We start from the raw sequence: 27,322 nt of genomic DNA on the forward strand, positions 1-27,322 counted from the left end.
GCATTTCTGACTGCTAAGGGAATGTAGTTGTTATCGCAGCAGCGGTGAGAGTCTTTGTTCGATAGTCTGCTCCTGCTTTGGGGTGGAAAGATACAACCGAGCTCACTGACCAGATCACATGATCCCAGCCACCGCGGGCCAGCTGCCGCCGGCAGGAAGGATACAACAAACATTGCTGTAGTCATTTACAGGACAATGGGACATTTTTGCAAACTTTGTTGGCTCTGGTCAGTGGAATATTGTTAAACAATTATAGAAATTAGAAACCAAACTTTATGTTCATATATTTTTGATATCTAATTGAGAATTTATACTTTATGACCTTGTACCAAATACCTGGTTGAAACTTATTTGAAAAAATGGCCAACCAAAAATGGTTGAAAAAAAACTTACTGTCTGAAACCTGTTTGTGGCATTTAGTAAAGACCCAGTTGCTATTTTCATCGGTTTCTCCTCTTGTTTTTAAAACCAAATATGAAATGCTAGACTTTCAAGCTGGAATTGAAAATCACCTCAATTACAGGTGCATAAGTACAGGTGTTGGGGGAAAACGCATTTAATGACAGCCCCCAAGCCTCCCTACAAAGTTTGCAAACAAATTAAAATAATTTTCATAGCAAATGATAAATCATGTTTTCACATTTCTTTTTCCGATGAGGACAAATTGAGCCGCAAGCTCCACGAACTAGAAGAAATCTCGAAACGTCAAGCTCAGCAAAACCCTGACAGAGTCCCTGGCCTGCTGTTTGCAGTACAGGCTGTTCTTTGGTGGCAAAATCACATGGTTTATTGCGCAAATACGACGCACCGGCCTGCATGGGGGCAGAGGAAAGCAATCCCAGTCAGTGTCAAGCAAACTCCTGTGGAATTTCATATCTTTAGGAGGAATATTTTGGTATGGCTAAGCTGGAGGATTCGTACGGGAGGTCAAAGGTCATCGCATCAAGCAAATCCAGTTGTACTGGCTGGCGTTCAGTAATGCTTCCTGCTCCCTTCAGAATGGAAGGTAGGACCGGTGGATTTAATCCCAGTTCTTCACCATTATTCGCTCAAAGGGCTGACTTCCCCGCTACTGGCTTCGCGATCCATCACACGACGGGGGCAATCTGCCCACAACGTCCTGGATACGGGGAGGCTGGTGTCCCCCCTCTGGTCAGAGATCCCGGAGTGCAAGATGGTCTCACACACCTGCGAGAAGACATTCCAGCTGTCGGCAACATTTATCTGTTCCTGGGGTATGTATCAACTTCAAATTCAGCACAGAGCCCAAGCTCGTGTGTGTTCAGGGGCAACAACAGTACACTCATGATTACCAAGTTTAAAATTCTCTCTGTATTAATCTTCTGCTATTTAGGACTAATGGATTTTTCATTAATGCCAACATGACAGACGTGTAAAAAAAAAATTTACCAGATACCTTAAATGCTGCATATAGTACCAGCAAGTGATTTTCAGACAAACATAATGCAAAGTATTAATTGTCATTATTTTATTTTCCTTCATATAATTCTCTCTTTAAATCTTTTTTTTTATTTTTTGGTGCTCTCAGACCAGAAGTACAAGTGAATCAGACTGAACATACAAATCCCGATGTAGTGTACACTTCTGTCTAAAGGAAAAAAAAAATCTCTATGTCAATATATCATATTGACTTATGTAGGCTTATGTATGCATATTGGCATATTTATATAACATTTAAATTAAAAATAGGACATCATTTCATTAACAAATATTCTTACGCACGTTTGTCTCTTAACTGTGGATGAAAGGTCTTTCTGGGTACTGAAACCGAAAGCCAATGTAAAATGATGAAATCAAAAGACACCGAGCACAGACTGGCATCAGACAGTGATAGACACACCTCTTTGTTTCACCCCCGATATTTTTTTTTCCTGTCTATTTTGTGACTGAAATGCCTGTCAAACTGCAGAGAGACGTCGCCGCAGAGATCGAGACCGTCACAGTGTAAAAGATGTAGTCTACAAAAATATTTCAATTTGTTCGATTATTACTTTTGCCTAAATTATTAAAAACTCCACACGCTCTTGTTTCATTCACACAGTGGGATGTATAAATATTGTATAAAATAAGGCAGTCTTTTCAGTAGGATAAACCAGATACAAAAAACTCCAGAAGGGGGAAAAAAAAATCTTTCAAGTCCGGAACTTTTCCCCAGATCTTCTTCTGCTGCTAGAGAGCTTGTGAGCCCCAGCACTGCTCGGAGTGACACTGCTCGGAGTGACACTGCTCGGAGTGACACTGCTCGGAGTGACACTGCTCGGAGGGCGCGGGCGAGGCGCTCAGCCCACATGCTCAGGGACGGAGGCGGTGGTGATGGTACAGCATTCTCCCAGACCTCTGACCAGCTCCTCTAACATGCTCAGACATGTCTATTATAGTCTTACAGTGCAATATAAATGGTGTCGTTCTGATTTAAAGAAGTAAAACAAAACTACGTTTTTATGGATATGACTTGTATCGTAACGGTGCAGTTAATAAGCTTTGGCTTTTATTTCTTGCTCTTAAACTCATTAATTTACCTATTTTATTTGTTTATCACATAGAAATTTATGGAAAATACTGAACACCTAAGTCGAAATAAATACACCATAACTTCTATATGCGGACGCCCGTGATCAACTCAGGAAGGCTTGCTGTGTCTTTCAAAATGAACAAACCTAACGAATTCCACATCCTACGTACTCGTTGTATAACTACAGCCCCTCCCCCCACGCTCAGGATCGCTTCCCATTGCTACAAACCCTCCCAAAGCGCAGAACTGGCAGGCTTGTACACCAAAGGAAAAAAGAAAAGGTGCAAAACAGTTCTGTAGTGAGAATATGACCCTGTCATTTTTGTGGCCCCCCCAGCCTAAGGCGTCAGGGATTCTCTGTGGCCATCTGAGGTCTCTCCTTACTGCCAGCCCCTTCTGGGCAGTGCTTCAGTTGCGACCAAGTGGGACGAGACCACTGTGTAAAATCCAGTCTTTTTTTTTTTTTTTTAATTACATTAAATTTTTTTAACCATTTTAGTCTCTGACCAGGTGCAAAGTTCAAGCAAAGTTTTCTGGCACAAGTCTGTTTCCCCAAGTACTGTCCCCCTGTGGGTCATGTGACCCTCCACGCTCCCCCACAGCTCCCAGTCGTTCCAGCTCTTATCCCTTTAACTTTCCTTTCGTTGTTTTAAATGAATCTGTTGGTCTTCAATCTGCCAAGCGATGGCAGTCTCTCTGTCCATTCTCTCTCTCTCTCTCTGTCGAGGGGGGGGGAGTAGAATGGTATGGTGGGAGTGGGTGGGGAGCTGTAACGAAAGCGGGGCACGGAGTCCTTGCAGAGCGGGGGGCGTGCACACTGCCGCCATGCGGTGGAGGCTCCGCCGGAGGCAGGTATGGGGAAGGCCCCGCAGTGTGGGTGGAGCGCGGCTGGCTGCCGGAGGCCCCTCCTCTACTCGGGAGGGGGACGGAGGCTATGTAGTTTGCGCTCGTCCAGGCCCTTCCAGTACTTAAAGTTGTTGTCCAGGTGCTGCATCAGGTTGGGCAGGTCCGCGAAAGCTGAGGCAGCGACAGCAGGACCAAAGCAGTTCAAAGTCAGCAAAACGGCATCAGCTTTCTGTGCGTCTGTGCAAGGTGCTGATCCCCATGGTCCAGGCACCTCTGGGTTATGGGCTTAATTCCCATGCAATAATAATCATTTAAATCATTTTAAATCTTGTGCACGTGACAGCGTTATCCAGTGCACGTGACAACGTTATCCAGTGCACGTGACAGCGTTATCCAGTGCACGTGACAGCGTTATCCAGTGCACGTGACAGCGTTATCCAGTGCACGTGACAGCGTTATCCAGTGCATTATTTTTCGAAAGGGCCCACAGGCTTCATCAGAATGCTCAAGGCATCCATGGAACAGAAAAGCTTAAGAACCCCTGCAATAACTCATACTTAAGTAGCTGAAATCATTACAGGTTAGCATCATCGTTACCACAATGAAAGTCCCTCACCGTCCCAGGCGTCGAACATGTCTGTGATGAAGTAATCGATGAAGGAGATCTGGGACTTCGGGATGCTGCAGGTGTTTCTGTCAAACACGGGCATCACTACTGGGAGACCCTGTCTCTTCTCCTCGTCAGTCTGGGCAGGAAGAGAGCAGAGCAGCATATCAGAGAGCCAGCAAACACCTCAGTCCTCCAACTCCACCATGCCCCTTTATTACCGTTTATATATTTACACTAATTATTTGTATCTTTTTCTTTTTTTTTTTTAGGAGGCTGAGGTTCACACGCTTCTCAGTTTTCTCTCTCCACCATTAACGGTCCTGCCAATCCGCTTCTGCGTTCGCTCTGCTAATCACGCTCCAGTGAGTGGCAGAGACCGGATCTGATTGGAGGACAATCTGTCAATGACCGTCAGCGACTCCTGGGACAGCTGGGACGCAGTTTGCCAGCTTGAGCTGATCCGCAGCAGAACAACAGTGACTTATTTCATTATAGCAGGATTCCCGGGTCGCAAAATTCTGAAAGGTGTTTCGTTTTCATTTTTATGTACATACACACCTCATTATGGATTTCTTGAACAGTGACATGTCTAATGTGCCCCCCACCACCGCTGTCACCACTGCAGGCCTGCAGATGCATTACCTGCGCGAAATACTCCTCTGAGATGCGCCCTGCCCACTCGATACACAGCTCCAGTGGTCGGCACGGGTTCGAGATGTCTGCGCACTTAATCAGCATGCGTTTCACCAGGATCCGGTTCTCTGGGGACGTCAAGATGCCTTTCACTGAATCCTCGTCTCCATTCCCCTTTAAGCCAACAGCCGAGAGCAGAGCATTCAACATTATACACACACTAAAGCAAAATTTAACTAGGTAATTAGTGGTAGAGGATGGATGGATGGATGGATGGATGGATGGATGGATGGATGGATGGATGGATGAAGCAAAATTAAAAACATTAGGCTGATGATAAAATGCGGGGCTGATAGGGTTAGGAAGCAGAACTTCCTAACCCAGTCCTTGGGGTCCCACAGACAGTCCACATTTTTGCTCCCTCCCAGCTCCCGGTAAAATATGAATTTTCTGGCAGGGAGCTGGGAGGGAGCAAAAATGTGGACTGTCTGTGGGTCCCCAAGGATCGGATTGGGAAACATTGCCCAAGAGACATCCACAGACACCTTTATTAAGCTCCAGGTTCCTTTGAAAAGTCCTTTGAGTGAATTCCACACTGGGTTGACGAAGCTGGTACCAGCTTGTAAAATTCTCACCACAAACAGGCGGCCAGAGGAGCAACATCTACCCCTCCTGTCATCCAGGGGGAGCCGCTCTGAGGTGCCGTCAATCGTTAACATTTAGCTGCAATCCACTGATGCACTGAAACAGTCATTTCCCGCTTTCCGCAGGATCCCCATAAACCAGAAGCCTCACAGAGAATCTAAGCACATGGGCTGCACCGGGCATATTTACATCACCGGAGAGCTTCCCGAGTACCAGGAATCAGTCACTGCCACCCGGAGACCCTGATTTATTTGTAATTAGCAAGCAGGGGGGTGTTCCATGAAACAAGGTTTCTCAGTTAGCTGGGTTAGGGTTAGAAGTCATGATTGTCCAATTAGAATTGAAGTAAGGAGCATTCCTATTGGACAGTCATGACTGCTAACTTAAATTAACCCTGCTAATTGAGAAATGTTGAGGAAGTCTTTGTGGAACACCCCCCCCCCACACACACACCCCCACCCCCGATCCTTTGGGACTCACTCCACTCTCCTCCAGAGCAGCCAGCGGTTTGTTGATGCTGTTCACAAACTTGTTGACGTGCTCAAAGTGCTTGGTCATCTCTGTAGCCAGGACCATGTCGATGATGGCTTGTCGCAGTGTGCGATACTCATTCCTGCGTTAAAGGGGTTGGGACACAAGTGAGCCGAAGCGTAACCACGTCTCCCAAAGACAAGTGCATGCATTAGGGTGCCAGGATTCCCTTCTGAGATTTAAACTAATCTAAGAGAATCAGGGGTAACCTTGGAATGAAATTAAAACTGTGATACATAGAACAGGGTTGAAAGTAGCTTAGAATGCAAAGCGTGAACTAAATAATATGCTTTTCTACAATGGAACAGCAGCCAAATTTTGTACGTTTAACATGCAAGCATTACATGCACCAAATAACTATTAAACATTATGGAGTAAAATCACCTTTAATTCGGAATCTTTTCTGTCCTTATTTATTACTCTTCTATATTTTGTTGCTTGGCAACAGCAGTACTGTGGAGCGCCTCCAAAACACATATGCGTCCATCCACGCAAAACACTTTTAAATAAATTCTTCATTACCTATAATTACTGAAAACTACCAGGATACCTCAGAGCAATGCAAGGCGTTTTAGTTTTAATTCAACCCTAGAGGACGTCACAGATTCTATTCTAGCTAGAATGTAAAGTTATTCCATCCATCCATCCATTTTCCAAACCGCTTATCCTACTGGGTCGCGGGGGGTCCGGAGCCTATCCCGGAAGCAACGGGGAATGTAAAGTTCTTGATATCAGAAATTCAACTGTAACTAGTTATAATGTGTACAGTGGAGATGGAAAGTTTGGGCTCCCCTGATAATTTGTGGAAATCTGTGGTGTTATTTAAAGTGGGCTGCCCATGCTCGGAAACCATCAAACCTGACTGAACTGGAGATGTTTTGTAAGGAGGAATCGCCCGAAATACCTTCAACCAGAATCCAGACTCTCACTGGAAGCTGTAGGAAATGTTTAGAGGCAGTTTTTTCTACAAAAGAAGGATCTACTAAATAATGTAATTTTTCTGTTTGGGTGCCAAAATTTATGCACCTGCCTAATTTTGTTTAAATAATTATTGCACACGTTCTGTACATCCTATAAACTACATTTCACTTCTAAAATATCACTGTGTTTGTCTGCTATATGATATATTTCACTGAAATTGCTGATCCAAACAACCAGTGATTCATAAAGGAAAAGCATGAAAATTATCAGGGGAGCCCAAACTTTCCATCTCCACTGTATTTCTGGTATCAGAAATATGACTTTAACTAGATAAAATGCATATTATTCATAATGGAAATTCAGCTTTAACTAGGTAAAATGCCAATTCCTGACATCACAGCTAGTGAGCTTCAAAATATTTTTCTCATTCATTTCAATAGAAGTTGGAATTTGAACTAGCTAAAACGCCGATTTCTAATATCAGGAACTCAACCGCAACTAGTTAATTGTAACAAGAATCGGTATTATAACTAGTTACAATTTAATTTCTTGATTAGAACTTGAATTCTAATTAGTTAGAACTGAATCTGTGAATTAAAGGTAAACAGCTTTGCGTATAGAGGTCACACAGTCCTACAACCCCGATTCTCCACATCACAGCCCAAACAGCACGTGAGATGATGCCAGCCGGACACGTCACTCAGTGGCTTTTCTAACTTCCCCTTTCATGGTCGCTTACCACCGAAGCTTCACACCAACGTTTCAGAGCAAAGAAACCATAACGCTGAACAAAGGTCCGTCCTCGCCCCACCGGCGCACCGACCTCTCCATGTTCTTGAAGATGTTGCACTTGTCATCGCGGGTGGTGATCTGGAAGGCCAGGGCGGCGTGATGGCTCTCCAGCACGGCCGTGTCGTTGTACAGGACGGCCAGCTCGCTGCCCGCGTTGCACAGGAAGGAGTTGGTGCGGCCTGGGTGATCCACGTCGTGCACGGTGGCGGCGATAAGGGCCGCCACCTCGTCGATGGGGTCCAGGCTTTGCTGCAAAAGAGGACGAGGAGCGTATGCCAACTATCACACCTTACACATCAATTACCACAGGCTGTCATGCCGGCTTTCGTTCGTGTGTGTGTGTGTGTGTGTGTGTGTGTGCGTGTGCACATCTCGTTGTTTGTATTGTGTGCACTTCCCAGGCCGAGTTCCTCTTTTCCTCTCAACCAAGGCCTTTCTCTGGGTATCTACTCCATTTCACTTCTCAGTAGTCAGCAACAGGAGACCACATGATCAGACTGCAGACATGACTGCGAGATGTTCTCTGCTCTCCAGCCCAAAGTCCAGAGGCCCAGGGGCCTCTATCATCCTATACCTGCATGTGTTTTATTGCCCTTTGATAGGAATCTGGGAAACGAACGTCTTCACCTCACAGACCTCTGAACCCCTTGACTGCACACATAAGTGCTGAATTATGACAATGTAAAAAGAATGTTGACTCTGAATCTGAAATGCAGCTGTTAATTCGCACACTTGACTTTGTACGATATTTTGCAGGATTTTAAGTTAATTTCTGCTCCCATCAAAAACCCCGAAAGAGGGACACACTGCAGACAGGGCCGGATGGTCCTGTGAGGCCCCAGGGGGTCTGCTTTTTGGGGGCTCCACTGTAATGGGTTGGATGAGGGACATACAGGGACAGTGAGCATAACACATAAATGGTATGGATACTGGGGGGGGGGCATTGTATGTGGAAAGAGCCCCAGGGGCCCAGGTGGTCAATTTGCACTTTATATGATGGGAGCCCTCGTGCTTAACATATGTTGTATATGCCTAGGGGCCCCAGGCCCCTGGTGACTAAAACACTACACATGCCAAGTAACCCAGGAGACCTGGTGGTGGTCAACTTCTGCTGTAAATGCAGAAGATCCTGGGGCCCCTGGTGCTTCATTTGCGCTCTATATGGCAAAGGGTCCTGGGGCCCCTAGTGGTCAGCTCTAGCTATATAATCATGTCACGTTGTACATGCGGGTCATAGTGTTTAGCTTACACTATGAATTTTGTGACTCACAGTCACTAGAGCTCCAAGGGCCCTCCAGCCTGGTACCTTGGCCCCAACTGCCCCAATTCATAATCCAGCCATGACTGCAGGTCAACTATACTCTTGGGAAAGTTCAAATTAAGTCCAGAAAAACAAACAGTGTCAGCGGAAAGAGGCCGTTGTGAACTCACCTTGACCCTCTCCTTGCACAGGAAGTACGCGGTGGCGTGCAGGACGTCCGCGGCGTGGCAGGAGTTGTGGTAGGAGTTGCTGGAGTGGTAGTTCGCCTCGATCACCTGCAGCCAGGACCGGAGGGTCGCTTCCGGGCAGCCGAGGAACTCGCAGACCCCAAATCTTGAAAAGATCTTCAGGCCCAAATAGGTCAGGGGTCTGAAGAAGATACAAGGAAGCAGACATTCGATGTTAACGCCGTTTGATGTAAAGAACACAGCGATACCTTATGGATCGATGAGGAAATATCTAAAAAGAATTGACTGCCATCCTATCCAAAATGTCCTCTCCGTTTCCCGAGTTAATCTCCAACAGAAGTGGGTAATAAGAAAGTTCAGATCAAAATTTTGTGTCAACCAAGCAGTTGTACTCTATGAGTGTAATTCCTTATGCTCATCTGGTTGGTTGAAGCAAAGTCTTCACCTGGACCTTTTCTCTCTGGGCCTGAACTTCGCACCTCTGGTCTCGAGGCTCATTGTGTGAAACAAAGATGAATGGATGGCTAAAGCAGATGGAGATTCTGAACACATGTCCTACTCTCCTTATAACTGACATCACAACCGACCTGAAGAGGTGACGGAGGCACCATCCAGAAGCACGCCTGGGCAAACCCAGCTACGCGTCGACCTGCATGCTGCCCTTCTCACCGTTTCATTGTCGCCGCTTCCAGAGTGAAGACGTCAAAGTCCCAGGACTCCTCGTTCTCCATGGTCTGAGCAATCCGGGGAGGGACGTCGCTGAGCGACAGTGGGGTGCTCAAGTGGCTTGGCAGGTGGTGAGGCTCTGTGCACACGGGAGCGTACAGACACACACACACACACACACACACACACAAAAGGCAGGCATGACATAAGCACGCATCACAGATAAATGCCGACCTGAGTCATGAGTGAGTAACCAGATGCATGTCATAATGTATAGCATGGGTTCAGCCCACGGTCCCCAAAATAACAACACCAGAGAATTTTCCAACCATTTTGGCTCCCCTTGGTTGATTTAACCAATCGGGAACAGGGGGCAGGCAGCGATATGTTTATTGCAATTGACCGGTTGCGGTCACAGTAACAGCAGAATTTTTAGTTTTAAACAGTAGAGTTCTAAAATTTTAACAAACATACTCTAGAAATCATCTGGCAGTCATGACCCCCCCCCCATTAGGATGCCTGCTGTGAAGTGATGTACAGCATGTATATTAGTGTGCAAGTAAAAAAAATCTGACGTTTATAATCAAAAATACCACATGAAAACATTATGTAAAATATATTAATGATGTAAAATCATTAAGTGCTATGCAAATCAATCATTTCCAGCTTGTGTGAAGGAGCTATCTAATCCTGGCCCTGTGTACATTAAGATGAATCACAAGGGTGTGACAATTTGATAGCGTGGCATTCTGGGAAATGCCAGAGATATTACTGGTCTCACTCCCTATCTTCCAGTTTCACCAACAGTGAGCTGGATGAAAATGCCACATTCCAACAGTGTAAAAGCGACGTAGATTTAAATGAGAATGACGACCTTTGTACATTTAAATTAGAGTACTGAGGGGTCCAACTCCTACACACAGTTGTTATAAAATAAGGAAGTTGAGGACAGGGTGCCGAGACTCTTACTGTTTGCAGCAAAGATGTATTCATTCCCTGACAACCTCCGTAAACCATCCTGCAGAAGAGAAAAACCCATTTGTACGTCAGTTGTGGTTTCCTCACTTTCCCTTATTTAAGTCGTGTTCCCGCAAAGAGCGGCAGCCTGACTGCACTGTGATCGACGTTAACACAACCCAGACCCTGGCCAACTCAGGACACCTTCACCATCGGATGCATTCCCTGCAACACGCATCTCTACCCACTTGCGGACGTGGAATTACGTTATCCAAGAGACACCCATCTTCCTGGACGTGCGGAATGCGGTTAGGTTGTTCTGATGTGCCGCGCACTTCTCAGATTTTCACGTCAGCGCCGCTTGGACAGTCACAGCGAGAGGGGAAGCGAAACCCCTCATCTGTCACCCGCTCGCAGTCTCATTCCGCAGCTGCGGCATAATTCTGGCTTTTAGGCCTTTGCCCCACAACCCGGGAAACATTCAGTCATTTCTAAGTCCATAAACCCCAGTAATGCAAACTATCTGGTGATCTGTTTTTTAATGATGTGGCACAGGGCAGATTTGTCCTGGTGCAGCGTTTTTAAGCGTTACAGCTCACACACCAACACTGCACTCTCATATATCCCCCCCCCCCCCCCCGCACCCACTCCCACTCCTGCTCCGTATTCCAGTGTCCCACTGCGCACTGCCACGCTTGTTCATGGAGTCCACCTAAGAACAGGATGTTTCCAAGCTACTGGAATTCAGAGGAAGAGGCTCATCTGAAAGCCTTCTGTGGTGTGGAAGCGGCGAGTTCTTTCCTCTCTGGCCCAGCGAAGTACAAAGGACAATCTAGCGTTTCCTCTGGGGCTGCAGCCAAGACTGCCAACTTGGCACCCGCTCTCGCCGCTGCCGGGGCCGTCCGCGGCTTGCGTGCCGCCCCCTTTCCCCGCTCTCTCTCTCTCTCTCTCCTGGATACACACGTGGTGTAGCGTGAGAGGAGAGCCCTAGTGTGGCTCCAACAGCGCGATCCACGGCACCAAACCCTCCCTGGGTGTCACAGGGGATGCCATTTCTGACGGGCAGAAGGCAGCACTTCGCGCTACCAGCTACGCGACGTAGGCTGCTGCCTCCAGCCGACTGTGATCCATCAACAGATTACGACGTTCAGCTCGTATGGCAGCGACCTCTGCTTGGAGGCCAGACCTTTGAGTGAGCGTTTAAAACAGAGAAGGGCATTCTTTGTGCCTCTCAGCTTACAAAAAGCCATAACGCTAACAGAACCACAGGAACAAGTCGTACCACGCATCTGCCCCACCCCCCAAAAATGCAAAATGAGGAAGAAAACTGGTAAAAAAATATGACACAAGGCTTTACAGATTCCCTAAATGACTCTGGAAGTTCTCCTATGGCCTACTGCAGCCTTCATGCTTATACTGAAGGTTCTTGGAGTCAACCTGGGAGAATGTGACATCATGCCTGGCTAGCACCCAGGAGAACTCCAGCGGGGACCTGGGGAAGACCCACCGTCATCAGCCCCCCAACCAGGTCGCTGGTGTGGGGGTCCTCGTCCTTGGTCCCCAGCTGGGGGGAGTAGAGCTCGGTGGTGCGCAGGATCTCCAGCACGCGGTCCAGGGCCTCGGCCACCGGCACCGGGCTGCTCTCCTGGGCCGCGTTGATGATGTTGATCACCTGGATTCGGGGAAGGCACACGGGAGATCAGCTCCGTGGGAACCTGCGTCTCCAGGGCGACCCGGAGGGGCCAAGCGTCAAACACGACACGCTTCCAGTGACGAGATACAGAACAAACCGACCTTGGTGATTGGGGCTTCGATGGTCATCGAGTGAATCCTTGCCATGGATGAGTGGCGCCTCTGGGAACTTCCTGTGATGTGAAAAGACGCGACAATGACAAAAATGACAGAAGTCCGATTTCGTCAACACCTCGGGCAGAGATAAAGAAGAAGGGTGACTGTCCCCACTGAGTATCGCTCACCGTCACTCCCGCGGGACGTGGTTGACCTCACATCTAATGAGCCTTTCCTCCGGTCCTTGTGTTTGCAGGACTGGTTGTCTGGGGACACAGGGAGGGAGATGACTACGGCGGACGGCGCTGATGGCGTGGGAAACCCGTCCGTCACTCTGGGGTCTCTTACCTGTCTGCGACTCCGCTTGCACGCGATCACATGACTTGTCCGTCTAGGTTAGAGGGGGGAGGGGAGCTTTTTACTTCTCAGTGAGCAAACTCACCAAATTAAAATTCTTACAAATAAGGTCTCACCTTATTATTGTCGTTTAACGGCCGGTTAACAGACACATAGTGTCTGATCTTTCTGGAAGAAAAAAAATACGACGGAGTATTACGCAGGTAAACGCTTTGGCTCGTTATACCGCAAAAGGGAAGCCGAGTGGCTCACCCTCCCTGTCCAATTACAGGTGTGATCTTCACGCTCTGGGGGACGCTGTCTCCGTTCTTCTTCATGGTGTAGTAGACTCCTTGCCACTCCTGAGGATATGGCAGTGGTAGGGGAACAGGGTAACTAACTCACGGCTGCACTCTGCACTTCCAAAAGGGAGCAACAGGGGGGATGGTAGTTAAGTACACCAGGTTATAACCTGAAGGTTACCCCGGTTTAAGCCCCGGCCAATCCCCTACTCTACCAATGCCCCCCACTCCCCCCCCCCCCCCAAAAAAAAAAATAAAGAAGCCATTCTGCTCTAGCAAAGTACTCCACTAAATATATATTTTGATTTCACTAGTTGGACAGACACACATTGATGATAAATGTTAAGCATATTACAAAGGAACAAAAAATATATAAATAGTACAATGTCTGGATTTTTGAAGTTGGCAGACGCTGCGGACGTATCAAAGAGATCAGGACCTTTTCGGAGAAGGTGGCACGAGGCCGGCCCTTTTCAAGTCAGAGCACCCTGGGAGGCACAGCAGCTTCAAAAACACCTTCCCACTGCTCCAAATGACCTTTGTGTTCTCTGAAGTAATCCATAAATCAGCCCCGCCCCTCAGGCAAACTGGCTGACCAATCAGCTGGCGTTTTCAAAATTTTGGGCCCGTCACGTGATGTGGCGGCCCGGCAGCTCTCCCCGAGTGCCCGCCGAGATCTGCACGTCAGCTGCCACAGTGGCAAGGTGGGGGAACTCGAGAAAAAGAGGGGCTGCAGGCCATGGCGCCGATCGAGCAGGCTCGCCGCGTGTGATCGGGGCAAAAGACTTGGCGCCAACACCATATAGCGCCTTTCACCACAACAATATAGCGCCTTTCACCACAACAATATAGCGCCTTTCGCCGCCGCTGGCTCACCTTGCCCTTCTGGATGCAGGAGTTGATGGAGTCGAGCAGGTCAGGCTTATTCTTCTCACTCTTAGGCACTTCCAGCAGCTCCTTCCCGATGAGCTCTCCGTGCTGGTATCCCATGATCGACTCGTAGGCGGGGTTCACGTACTGCGGTGGTGGGGGTAATTAAAAAAAAAAAAAAAAAAAAACAACAACAATAAATTTTTAAAAAGCGTGCTTTGAAGAACGCCAGCCAGCACAGCAAAGTGTTCCCGGGGCGCAGTGTAATGGATGAAGTCAGGCCTCCCCACTGCTGCTAGTCACGGGCGTCTGGAGAGAACACAGGCGGCCTTTTCATAGGGGACTGAAAACAGGCGCAAAAGTAAGAGACTCACTGTCCTCACTGTGATGGCAGCTGACATAAAAAACAAGAGAAAGAGCTAGAAGGGAGCAGCGATATTATCACTGATAGCATTGGTCACAGGATCAGGAGGCTAAAAATAAGTAAATGAACAGAAATTGAAATAAACACAAATGTAAACGTCAGTGATTGAACACAATGCATGAGATCCCTGTGGGTGGGTCTCGTCTCTGGACGGACCTCTTTGGGACCACGAGAGAGGCGCTTATCAGTCGAAAGGAACGCTGAAGGGGGTGGATTCTTTGACAACCAACCTGGATCACTTGATCCTCACTTGTGATTTCTATGGCTTCTTGACTCTGTTCCACTGCAGTGAAAATAGCATTACAGGCCCTGGGGGACAAAATAAGTATGAAGATGTTTATATACACACACACACACACACACACACACACACACACACACACACACACACACATTTTATATATATATATATATATATATATATTATATAAAAATAAAAAAACTTTAGACAATGGAAAAAGGCGAAAAGCGAGACAGCCACCAAGAGCGATGGACCGGCAGACACCTGAAGGAGACACTTTAAGCTTCTCACAGATGACAGGTGGCCGGGTTTGTCCATTAAATGAGTGATTATTTCCCCCCAGGACAGAGGGAGAGAAGAGAGGACAGGGAATGGCAGCTATTGTCCTGAACGGACACATGCACACTCAACTACAACAAACAACAAACAACAAACTGTAATGTCGGACGGCTTTATAGACGTATCCATAGTTCTGTTTTTATACCGTTTTCAAATGGTTGCCAGGAAATATGGGGTTTTTTTTCGGACAAAGGGATGAAACGGAGCATGAAAGGCGGTTTGTTTTGAGCGACAGAGGATGCAGGCGGGGTGCAACGCCGCCCGGCCGTCCGCGGGGAGACTCACCGCAGCTTGAGCTGGGCGCGCACCTCTCCGTGGTGCAGCTGCAGGAGTTCGTTGTAACACGCTGCCACGCTGGGGTTCTCCACGTACCTCTGCAGGTCGGGCAGAAAGGACAAGCCGTCAGCTGGGGGGGGGGGGGTGACGCGCACCCTGACGCGCATAATCTAATTTGGGTCTCCCTCAGGTAGGCTGCCCGCTCGCCACGCGTGATTAGTGAGGTTTCAAAGCATTTTCCTTTAACGTTACGGTCAAAGCTGTGACGTTTTTATCCTGGGGACCGTCGGCTTACGTCGAGCCCCAGCGTGTGATCAGGGGGGCGGGGCTGGATCGACCTTTTCAGGGGCTGCCTAGTTTGCCTCTGCCCAGATCCGGCCGGGCAGAGGAGAATCTGGTGGGTGAAGCTCACCAGGACAGCGCGGCACCGAGCCGACACACATCCCACGCAGCTCTCTCCCCGTGCTACTATTTAAAGCGTCACCGTTTAATTATAAACTCGTAAAAATAACTGTGCTGTCCAAGGTCTGTCTGCACAGCCTTGGCATGGAAAATGACAAAGCCAATCACAGCACTGCGCCTCTCCGTCCATCCGGCAAGAATTAAAACATTTTTTTAATATAAACATCCAGCAGTGGCCCCCCCGGCAGTAAACCGGGTAGCTTGTGCCACGTAATGGCTGAAGGGGGGTTGTCACTCACCCGGTTGAAGCCTGCGGCAATAAGAGGCATCACCGAGGATTCCTCACGCTCTGGCCTGACAGAACGACAGAACACAGAACCCCCTGAGTTAAAGTGAAATTCAATACTCAAGAAGCACAGGGACCGCAAATATATATTTTATCCATAAAATAAAATGTGTGTCCATATAAAACATGTCCATGCATCCATCGTCACTCTTGCAAAACTGTTTATACCGTAGAGGATTACAGGCAGCTTGTAGCTTCTCCCAGGCAACACAAGGCACAAGACAGGGGACGCCCCGGGGGAGAGCAGCCACCAAGAGCGACACACACGCGCACACACACACACACACACACACACACACGTGCACACACACACACACACAATTCACCTAACTGTCTGCGTCTGGATTGTGGGATTCAAGCCACAGCCCTGAAACTGTGTGGTTACAGACACACAGCTAAGGCAAGTCGTGGGACAGGAATAGCCATGTGGCTCTTGGTGACGTTCTCCTAGGAGACTGATCGGTGTGACGCAGCAGCTGGCGGGTGCATGGGGGGACGGGGACGGGGACGGGGGGAGGCGCAGGGTGCCGGCAGATGCACACACCTACCTTTTCACGACGGCAACAATCACAGTGTTTTCCGAAAAGCTCACAGCTCTAATTGACCTAAATCAAGGAAGGAAAAAAAAAGGGCATTTATCAGAGTGGTGGACGGAGGCCCCACGTGAAGCGCCGGTTATTCACGGCCCGGTTCTCGTGGGCAGCGTCTCGGGACGGTAAACAGACGTGGCCCTGAAAGAGCACTCTGTTCACAGCTGCCGGGACAGCTCCTCCATAAAGCTCTCTCAGTGGTCGCTGAGGGAGGGGCGGGCCCCCCCCGACCTACAGATCGGGGGGAATTAATCAGTGCAGCAAGCATAGCGGCAGGATTATGCGCACGTTTGCAGACTTGTTTTGAGGTCTAAAGACAGAGCAGCAGTGGCGTCTTGCGGTGTGGGGGGGCTTGGAGACACGACTGAAAAGGGGTCAGATAAATCCCTGGCTTGTGGCGGGGGCCTCTCAGCCTGTTACCTGATTCACGGTTTAACTTCTCCCGGACATTTCCAGGGTTATGCTACATCATCACCGAAAGGTATTTATCATTCCAATGAATAGCAGCAAATTCCAAAAGAAAAAAACGTTTCTTAAAAATTAATGGTCCTGTTATTTTTATTTGGAAAAGCAAATATACTTTCTCTACACATTTAAAAATAGTTCACTCAGTTATAACAGGGAGGTAAAGACCCTATGGATAATGACTCAGCACAAGGTTTATTCTCCCGCACAGCAAACCCGATACCCCAGTGCAGTCTGGGAAAAACGTACCGACACAGGGCTTCCGCGTCAAAGTATCTGGAATGTCTGTGGTCGATGATGATGATGTCGTGGTGCTTCTGCAGGTGACATTCCAGCGCAGACTCGGGGGTGCGGGCCACACTGCAGCTGAAGTTGGCCTTCTCACAGGCCCAGCAGAACCCACTGCTCTGACTGTCCTCTTTGGCAAAAACTAACAGTACCTAGGGTGGGGGCAGAGGGGGGGTGTCAGGGAAGGGCACAGGTGAGAGAGATCTGCGAGGGTGATCACCGCATACAGGCTACAGAAGGGAGATGGGGGGGGGGGGGCAGCCCTGTTCCCACTCAGCCCACGGCTGCAGCCTCTGGAAATCGTTGTGGAAAATGGAATCCCTGGCCACCTGGCGTGGCAGCTGCCTGTTCCTGCCGCTTGGTCACGGCCACCGAGGCTGACGTGGACCCGCCGGCAGCCTGCCACACGCAGTCCTGCCAAGTGCTTTGACGTGACCCCTCACTCACTCACTCACGCACGGCGCCAGCCCAGAGCACGCGGAACTGGTGAGTCACTGCAATATAGGCAGACGTCATCCTGACACGGGCAGTAACGCAGCGAGCCGGGGGTCTGCAGCACAGCGAGATACCATCGGCCCCTTAGCGGTAACGCAGCGAGCCGGGGGTCTGCAGCACAGCGAGATGCCATCGGCCCCTTAGCGGTAACGCAGCGAGCCGGGGGTCTGCAGCACAGCGAGATGCCATCGGCCCCTTAGCGGTAACGCAGCGAGCCGGGGGTCTGCAGCACAGCCAGACGCCATCGGACCCTTAGCCGTAACGCAGCGAGCCGGGGGTCTGCAGCACAGCCAGACGCCATCGGCCCCTTAGCGGTAACGCAGCGAGCCGGGGGTCTGCAGCACAGCCAGACGCCATCGGACCCTTAGCGGTAACGCAGCGAGCCGGGGGTCTGCAGCACAGCCAGACGCCATCGGCCCCTTAGCGGTAACGCAGCGAGCCGGGGGTCTGCAGCACAGCCAGACGCCATCGGCCCCTTAGCGGTAACGCAGCGAGCCGGGGGTCTGCAGCACAGCCAGACGCCATCGGACCCTTAGCGGTAACGCAGCGAGCCGGGGGTCTGCAGCACAGCCAGACGCCATCGGACCCTTAGCGGTAACGCAGCGAGCCGGGGGTCTGCAGCACAGCCAGACGCCATCGGACCCTTAGCGGTAACGCAGCGAGCCGGGGGTCTGCAGCACAGCCAGACGCCATCGGCCCCTTAGCGGTAACGCAGCGAGCCGGGGGTCTGCAGCACAGCCAGACGCCATCGGACCCTTAGCGGTAACGCAGCGAGCCGGGGGTCTGCAGCACAGCCAGACGCCATCGGACCCTTAGCAGTAACGCAGCGAGCCGGGGGTCTGCAGCACAGCCAGACGCCATCGGCCCCTTAGCAGTAACGTTAGATTTTTTTACTCCTGAGCCTGATTTCATGCTGGTTGCTTTTCTAAGAATCACAAACGATTTGTAGATTCACGTTGGCTAAAACTCAAACACAAGTAGGGTTATTCGTCGTCTTGGTCAAACTGACCTTGCAAGTTGGCCGCCCTGCACTCACAAAATCGCGCACTTTACTTGTTACACACACAATGATCAGATTTTATGCTGATATTTTTTTCTTAACAATGTAACAGAACAAGCTGAAATTCTGTCAGAATGCTGCAGATTCTCTGGAACGTCATTAAGGATTACTGTATGTTCCATTTCACTCTGCTGCAATGACTCCAAATATGTAACTGTCAAAGATAATTTATAACATTTAGGACAAGAAATGCATTCAATCTGTTATTTTTTAATAATACTATTAAGGTATTAATTATGTATCTCACATATCAGAACTATTTATTCAATTGACAGCATATTCAGAATATCACCGGGTCTCTGTGGTCGGGCGTCACAAATTATTTCATGTCCTGAATACCTGGGGAAGCGAAAGCGTTAGAAATTTTCGGAATAACATTTACGATGAGTTTCATAAGACTGATGACATCCTGGATGTAGAAACGGCCTGTTTTGTTTAGTGCAAGTTTAGGGGAAAAAAAAAAACCTTTGAAAAGTCAAGTATAAAGTTGATACATTAAAATTACATGGCTGTCAGCGCATGTAAAAAAAAAGTAGGATGAGACAAGTAGAAATGATCAGTTGTATAAAAACGTGTCGACCTCGTGAGAGAGGGAGGGCACAATCGGGATCATCCATGGAGCCAAAATGACAAAAACAGGAAAGGGAAATCTCCCAGCTTCATTTTCCTCCTCTAATTATATGCAGAGTGTCAGCTTTCAGGTGAAGCCGCATAGAGGCCCCCTCGGTAGCCTGCAACATTGCCTGAAAGTATTTCCGTTAATGGAGAATGTCTTCCTCTGGCCTGCACTATGCTGCACCCATCAATATCCCCCATATAACTTCCTTTCTGACAGTAGTCTTAGGAAGAAAAGAAAAGCTGAATTTCAAGGCAGGCAAACATTTGCAGAAGTACATTCAACCCTAACACTGAATCATTCTATAACGGCCATGCATGTCCGGGACATAATGGACTACGCTAGCCGTACCCCTCCCGCTCTCAGGTGCTGGTCCCACAAAGAGGCTGGCATTTCTCATCATGTGTTCTGGTTTTCTTCCTTCCATTGTTTCATCCTTTCTTTCTGCATCCCCCCCTTTTCCCCCCAGTTTCATGTATTGCTCTGTATAAATGGAGCAGTCATGTATTACAACACACCCTATGCGAAGTGCTTTTGGGAGACGCTGCTGTAAAAGGCACTAAATAAAAATGAATTGAACTGAACTGAATGAACAGAGACGGAACCAAAACAAAAAGTACATCCCTTGCATTTCACATCAGGCCTTGAGACGGCAAAGGGCATGTTTAGGATGCATAACACCACGAACGACTGAGCGCAGCCAGTGGTTTTGCCATGATGGTGATCCGCACTCTCAGCAGAGCATTCATAAAGTCCACTGTTCATTATGGTATGTCCATCCTAACTCGTTTTGGCCCTGGTCGCCTGGGCAGCAGGAAAGTGTGGCTTACACAATGGACCTATTAAGAGCTTGATGGGATTGGGGATTGTTTACAACACTGAAAGATGTCTTGGAAGCACAGTATTAATGGTCAGTCGAGGGAAAAAAAACAAAACAAGGTTGTAGTATTACACACCAAACCCCAGGACTGTGCCTTGCCTTCACATTCCAGAGGAGAGAGATCACATGGCTAAGACACTATTAACATCCAAAGACTCCATGTCAAAATTCAAGTCAGACTGCGTTTTGTTTTCCGAATGTTGTGAAAGTTCCAAAACACCCTCGGGTTTGGAATTCTGAACAGGCCTATCACAGATCATGGATTCCGATTTTAGATTATGATCAGGGCAAACTCTCCAGGTTCCTGCATTCAAGACACACACACACACACTCATCAGCAAACCGATGACATTATGTCCAGGTATAAACGGAGAGAGAATTTAAACAGCGGTTTCAGGACCACAAGTCCCAAGTACAAGACAGCATGACGATACCTGAAGCTGATCTTCGTAAAGCCTCATTGGTCCGAACTGCACCTCTGTGAATGTGGCCTGGAAGACAAAAAGTCATAAAAATTGACTTTAAACCATCTCAACCGTTAATTTAAACATCACTATTAAATCCCCACATCCATATTATTTCATACGGAAACTGCAAAATGAAGGGATTTCGCTCACATCACACCTAGTTGTGCACACATTTGCAGATGGACGCCACCTTCCCATAATCCCTAAAAATCAGCATGTGGGATATCAAACACTTTTAAATACTCTGGCAATTAGCAGAAGAGCAAGGTAACAGAAGAGATCAGAGTTTGCTCCAACTGAAGAAAAGAATGTTCTGCCTGCTAATAATTTTGCTTCCTTCCTCCTAATGGAAGGCCGCACAGGGGTTAGTAACCATGGAAACCCAGTCCTCCGCTGGATACCATTCCCTGCAGAATTCCAGCTCTCAGTAAACAAACTGGGCATGTGAGAAAGACTCTGAATGCGTGTAATCACTGCTTACACAACAGAAGCCCCCCCCTTGAAAAAGTACCGCTTCCATCAATGAGAGGCGAGGATTCCGAGGATAGGCACATGCCGAACTCAGTACCTGCCCGTGCGACAGGCGAAGGGGGCAGACAGTATACCGGCAATCACTCAGCCAGGGTTGGCCGGGGGGGGGGGGGGGTTGCGGTGATACACGAGAGCTGAAATCTGACGGCGACACCTGAGTTGTGCTGCCTGGAACTGCTTTGAAACTCGAAAGCAGCCTTTTGTGTTTGATCGGTGCTTTCGGTTCCCAGAATGACGCACCCATCAGCTTCAAACGCACCCCCCAATGCCCTTACGCTGTCCCACAGCTATTTTTAAGCCAATCAAATAAAATTTCTGCACCAGATTTTAAAAAATTTGTCTGCATCAGATAAAAATCCATCTATATTCTGCACCTCTTCCTGTGAAATATGTTTAAGCTTCTAACAATGTTTCATACCCAATGTGAAACAATTTCAAACAAGCAAAACAGACACAGCTTGGGTTAGCCGTCTCCTGACCAGGGAAGGACGAGTCGTGGCTGAACGCAGAGCATCACCCCACGGGAAGGATGGCGAATCCTGGACAACGTTGCCCAGCAGAAAGAGCTGGACCTTCATGACGTACCCAGCCGTTACATACGTCTATCCCTCCGGTGATAAAGAACAAACTGCAATGCAGAGATCTGCGCCAATCGGGCTTACTAATAAGGTACAAGCCATCGCTTACTAATAAGGTACAAGCCATCGCTTACTAATAAGGTACAAGCCATCGCTTACTAACAAGGTACAAGCCATGGGGGGTGTGTCACTGAAACCCCCCCATCCCTCCCCCAGTTGCCCTAGTCGAAATTGCAATTATTTGGCAATTTGAACATCTATACTATGTTCACACTGTCATGTTTTCATTTAAAAATGAAAGTTTTCACACAGAAACGATCTCCATCCACACAGGCGTTTTCACAGTGTTTACAGAAGGATTTCCATACACACTGAAACCAGTGAAAATCTGAAAAATATGGTATAGCTATGAGTCTACATTGGGCATCTGCATTCTTCTTGTACAAATATGTAGCAATCACATGGTGTAAAACGCTGTGTGGCTGCATACAGGTAAGCGACAGGGACGCCGTCCATTCAAAGTGGCTCCACCATATCCGCCACATTAGAATACTTTATACTTCCGTGTGACCAGCTGACCAGTCAGACACTGAGTGACTAGTGGGCTCAAATCAGGGATGGGTCACGTGATGAGCAGCGACCAATCGGGGAACTTTTACAGTCTGCATTTTCAGATGTCTCCGTTTTCACCCATCCACACTGCAATGCTGAAACAGAATTTTCAGTATTATACGGCTCTGAGCACTTTGTCAAAAGTCTGGAAACTCTGGAGTAGTGTGGACGAAGGCTGGAAAGGGAGACTTGTGTCTGCGTTTAAAAAAACATAACTGTGCGGACGTAGCCTATGGCAGTCAGAAAGAGAGACGACTACTCCTGCATTAGATAAATTGCGTTTTAAGTGTTTTACCTGGCTAGCTAACAGAAGGTATTATGCATGGATTTAGCAGCTGTTTGCTTTGCTTAGTTGTTGAAATGTGGTTGTTTGTCATTAAGGCTCAGTGAATCGATGCTGTTGAGAGGTTATGATTCTGTTCTATCACGGCACTTTGCACCTTCGCATACGCAGTTTGTTGGTACCCTAACTACTAAAATAATAGATTGTGTGTGCAGCTAATACATGAGTTAACACAGAGTAAGAAAGACTTTTTTTGTCACTTACTCACAAAAGTAGTGGGGGGTCAATGTGTTGATATGGAAAAACTGAAGTTAATATCCACATCTAGTTCTCAAAATCCAACTAAAAAGGTAGGGCTCCCAAAACCAAATAAATCCAAACCATTTTACCTTTTCTACATAAAATCTACATGAAAACATTTCCCACTTTAAAATAATTAAAACAAACATTCTCTGTAATGCACTGATCTCTCCATATTTGGGTGGTTTTACTTCCTGACAGTTCAGCTTTCCTTGTTTTCCTGACACCGAGAATTACGGGAGAACGTAAACGCCACGACACATAAGGACTGCCGAGCTAAGAAACACAGACGACTCGCCAAACGAGCGCGTTCTACTCTCCGCGAAGTCACACGCACTGTAAGACAAGCGTCTCACGGTGACATCAGAGGCCATTTTCCAGGAAACAAGGAGCCGTTCCTCTGCCGGTTGTGTACGTAACACAGTTTCCTCTGGATACCTTGGCCATTGTCTGGTGACGTACTAGAGTTAGCCCCACATCATTTTTGGGATGGAATGGCTCTTTAAATCCAAGCATGCTAAAAAATTTTTTTTTAAATAAAAAAAAAAAAAAAACACTTCTCACTACCATTAAGACTGACGTCAGGTTGAAGGCTCTGCCTCCGGCACACAAACGCACGTGAATGCTACTCGGCCTGACGGGAACTAAAAACATTCGCTCTGATTGCTGCCCTCAACAATAACAGGCTTTTTTTTAAATCCCTTGGCGTGAAGACAGCTATGATTCCTATCACACCACATATGCCGAAGGATTGGATTACTCCTTTAGCAGAGCCCAATATTCCCAGGCAGGGGATGACAGCATGGCTGAGTGGCGTGCACCTACTCTATTTACTTAGCAGTGTAGCCTCTGACCCCATATCCTGCCGATTGGGGATATCCAGCCCTGTGGACCTCCTGGCCACAAAAGCCCTTCGCATAAACTGGAAGAGTGACTCTCCACTGATGTGAAAAACAGGAAATTTGATGACATTGTTCGCCGGTCAGACGTCAGCGCGGGGAGATATAAAGGGGTAAACAGCTTCCAAGCCACTCGCAGAAGTTCCAGGAGGATCAGGACCCAAGCGAGGCGGCCAAGCAGCCCGCCAGTGTCCGCCCCCTCCACTGCTGCACCATCACATGCGTCGTTGGCTCCGCTGCACTGCGTGCGCACTAACCGGACGCTCACCGGCATGCGACGGCCCGACTGAAAATATTGGCTAAACGACGTTCCACAATAGGGGTTTGAGGTACTTCTAGGAACTCGCTCAGCGCAGTGCAGCCCGGCGGTGAAAGATATCCGGCTTGGCTTATTATGCTGTAGTAGCAGCTGCAAATACCGTCTCCGATTTAACATTCAGCCGATTCTCAAGATACGCAGACTTTCCCTAATCGGTAAAGGAAAAGCACATCAGCTCAGGATTTCTCTGTAAGGTTAAGCTTGAAAATAACTCCCTAAAAGGTTAATGCTGCGAACATAACAAAAGCAGGTGGGCCAAGGCGAATTATCCGACCTTACGCCAGACTGGACAGCTAAATGGTGAGAGTCTGAAGAGAGACCACCAGAAGGACGAGGGATTCTCTGTATGACCCAGCTGCCAGTGCTGCTGGGGGGGGGGGGGCGAGTCCCTCCCACAAAAATCGGCATAATAGGCTAATATGAAAAAAGCACCTACACTTAAAAATAGGGTCACGCCCCTCTCATAACCAGCTACTCCTACCCAAAAAGTGAGGCTTTGCAGGAGAGTCGTGCTTCCCTGTTTACTCCAGTGCAGGAGTCATTACTATGGTAGAATATACAGTACTGTGTACAGCACTGTGCACTAGAACCTACAGAGTGGTGATCGGTTGTGGAAGAAATTAAATAAGCCATCTGGAGAGAGGAAGAGACTGAACGAAGCAAGCTGGGTACAGGGCGATTTTAACGCACCCATCACCACCCACAGTCACGCCTAACTGTAAAAATTCACATTAGCTAGCCTATCTGCTGACAAACCACCCGTTATATGTATTTACACAGATTTATACTCTCATGGTGCAGCAGGACATCTGGGGGTCATAATGAATCCGAAGCGATGGCTCCATCTCCCCAGAGCTTCTAGCATCGATGCACTCTCCTGGAAGCCACTGGCGTTTAGTTCAGCTGGAGAAATGAGCAGCTGACATTTAAAGGTTGACCTGCCTCAATAAGCGGCTAACTGGCACTGGCCGACGACAGCAGACTTTACAGACGAAACGACGCGGAAACCCTGAGGCTTTTGAGAACGCGCGTCCTCACTCATTTAGTCATGTTCTGTTGTGGATCAGAACCAGCTGTTGCCATCCACACCCAAAGGATACACGTAGCCCCTGTCCATCATAGTCCAAGACCAGACAGTAGCCGTTCACAGGGTGTGGTCACATGACGTGTCAGTGATTGGAGGAGCTGGAATTGAAGAGGAGGGGCTAATTCGGTGATCTGGTCACATGTCCCAGAACGATCAGCCAGTGCAGACCTAGGCTGCTAATCTGATAACGATATAAGCATAATCAGTACGAGGATCAAACTTTGGATCATGATATTGATATTTGTAAATGTACTATGGCCAGCAAAGGATGTAAAAGCAATTACATTCAATATAAAATTCAATTCTGATGCCCATATAATTGATCTTGTAATATTACATCACCAAATCATTATAACCTGCAGCTAACCTGAAGATATTCTTTTCTTCCAATATAAAAGTCTAAGCCATACAATCTCATTTTTTGTTGCCATGCATCTTTAAGGACCCATATAAGTTTGCTTGATAAACTGAACTGCACTTCCATCCATCCATCCATCCATCCATCCATCCATCCATCCATCCAGCCCTCCCAAGGCATCTCCCAATGCAAATGCGATTCACATTGACCCTCATGATGAGTACTCAGACTGGGGAGATTGGAGCCCCGCCCTGGAGCCAAACCTGGGGAGGGAGCTCATGAGCGAGCGCCTGGTGGCCACACTGCTACTCATAGTGGCTGGAGATAGATAGATGGATGGATGGATGGATGGATGGATGGATGGATGTGCAATTCAGTTTATCAATCTAACTTATATGGGTAAAATGACAAAAAAGATTTAACAAGGGAGTTAATCACTATGGATTTAACAATTACAGCTGAGGAACCACTAAATCTATTTCAATGAGAAAACCAAATATTTCTAAGCTAAGAAGTAAAACCCGAAGCAAAAATGGCAGGATTATTCTGGCCATGCCGAGGTGTTTCGGTTGCTCTCGGAAGCGGACACTAGGGGGCGTACCGCTCCGCAAATGGCCTCCACGCCATGTCGGCGTCCTTATGGCGAGGACGAGACCACAATACATCACTGCCAACGCTGACCTGAGCCAGAAACACCCGCCGTTCTCCTGGTGCCACAGCTGGCATGAACACGTAGTAAACAAACGGAAATACAGATACAAATCTCATTTTATTGATAGTAAAGAAGCTCCTGCGAAAGGCTTTTCCCCCAAAATATGGGATGCGGTGAAAAGCTTTACACTGGGGAATTTTGGTGGCCTTTTAACCCGGATAAGGTGCGTAGGTCGCTAGGAAAATGTTCCAGACGTCCAAAACATACATATCCCCAACACTGATACACCGCTTCAGTGCAAAGCTGACAGGGGAAAGTGAAACGACAGCCTCTGAACAAATGAGTCTTCTGCTCAGAGAGAAATCCGGCGGCCTGAATGGCCACTGAGCCGGCCTGCAGAGAGATGACCCACGTCAGTGCTTCGGGAAAGTAGGCCACATCCAATCAGCAGCCTATATCTGCCGACCGGACACAAAATAAATAAAAATAAATGACCGGCTAGCTAATAGGAGATAATACGCAGGAGTGGAGCTCAGGAAGCCGGGATGCGATGGCTGTTGGCTCTCAGGAAGCACGTAGCTGTTATACCCAGACGCAACCCCAATCACTCCAGGAAAAACACCATTTCGATAGTGATAAACCATGGAAATAAGGGGCGAATCTGCTGCTCGGATGCACTTGCACATTTTAATAACAGCCTCGCTTTTGAGACGATCCCTTGGACCCAGAAGGTCTTTCTGCTCAAATTCCCGGTCATCTCCGACTCAGACTTCCCGCGGTCCACCCTAGAGATTAATGGCGTCGTCGTGAGCTGGTTCAGGGCTACAGCTACCACACCTGACCTCTACACGCTGCCCAGCAAAGCCACACACAGCTGACACGCCACACACGGTCTCAACAAGTACCCTTTTCACGGATTCACTTCCCCCGAGCGC

At 48.1% G+C, this 27,322-nt stretch overlaps 1 protein-coding gene and 1 long non-coding RNA gene across 4 annotated transcripts in view; one reads left to right on the forward strand and one right to left on the reverse strand.

The window, feature by feature from the left end:
- The first annotated feature begins 705 nt into the window (after nt 1–705).
- Nucleotides 706–5,718, forward strand: LOC125751792 (uncharacterized). Of its 2 annotated transcripts, XR_007400791.1 has the most exons (3): nt 767–1,235; nt 4,259–4,862; nt 5,393–5,718. It is a non-coding gene; the product is annotated as an uncharacterized LOC125751792 (long non-coding RNA). The 2 variants fall into 2 exon arrangements; XR_007400790.1 differs by lacking the exon at nt 5,393–5,718 and having other exon boundaries at nt 706–1,235; nt 4,259–4,912.
- Nucleotides 1,475–27,322, reverse strand: part of pde8a (phosphodiesterase 8A) — a 41,489-nt gene continuing 15,641 nt past the window's right edge. For both annotated transcript variants that reach the window (XM_049031069.1, XM_049031070.1), the window contains exons 2-22: nt 20,736–20,792; nt 17,212–17,402; nt 16,456–16,512; nt 15,861–15,915; nt 15,169–15,257; nt 14,534–14,612; nt 13,886–14,026; nt 12,981–13,069; nt 12,845–12,896; nt 12,720–12,762; nt 12,560–12,637; nt 12,378–12,448; nt 12,091–12,255; nt 10,596–10,644; nt 9,630–9,765; nt 8,943–9,141; nt 7,543–7,760; nt 5,748–5,880; nt 4,632–4,796; nt 3,996–4,125; nt 1,475–3,550 (exon numbers count right to left, since the gene is read on the reverse strand). In XM_049031069.1, the coding sequence (XP_048887026.1) occupies nt 3,444–3,550; nt 3,996–4,125; nt 4,632–4,796; nt 5,748–5,880; nt 7,543–7,760; nt 8,943–9,141; nt 9,630–9,765; nt 10,596–10,644; nt 12,091–12,255; nt 12,378–12,448; nt 12,560–12,637; nt 12,720–12,762; nt 12,845–12,896; nt 12,981–13,069; nt 13,886–14,026; nt 14,534–14,612; nt 15,169–15,257; nt 15,861–15,915; nt 16,456–16,512; nt 17,212–17,402; nt 20,736–20,792 (2,304 nt within the window). In that variant the 3' untranslated portion in view covers nt 1,475–3,443. The remainder of the gene's footprint in view (nt 3,551–3,995; nt 4,126–4,631; nt 4,797–5,747; nt 5,881–7,542; nt 7,761–8,942; nt 9,142–9,629; nt 9,766–10,595; nt 10,645–12,090; nt 12,256–12,377; nt 12,449–12,559; nt 12,638–12,719; nt 12,763–12,844; nt 12,897–12,980; nt 13,070–13,885; nt 14,027–14,533; nt 14,613–15,168; nt 15,258–15,860; nt 15,916–16,455; nt 16,513–17,211; nt 17,403–20,735; nt 20,793–27,322) is intronic.

The sequence above is a fragment of the Brienomyrus brachyistius genome, chromosome 11, assembly GCF_023856365.1.
Source record: "Brienomyrus brachyistius isolate T26 chromosome 11, BBRACH_0.4, whole genome shotgun sequence".
In the NCBI taxonomy this organism is placed as follows: domain Eukaryota; kingdom Metazoa; phylum Chordata; class Actinopteri; order Osteoglossiformes; family Mormyridae; genus Brienomyrus; species Brienomyrus brachyistius.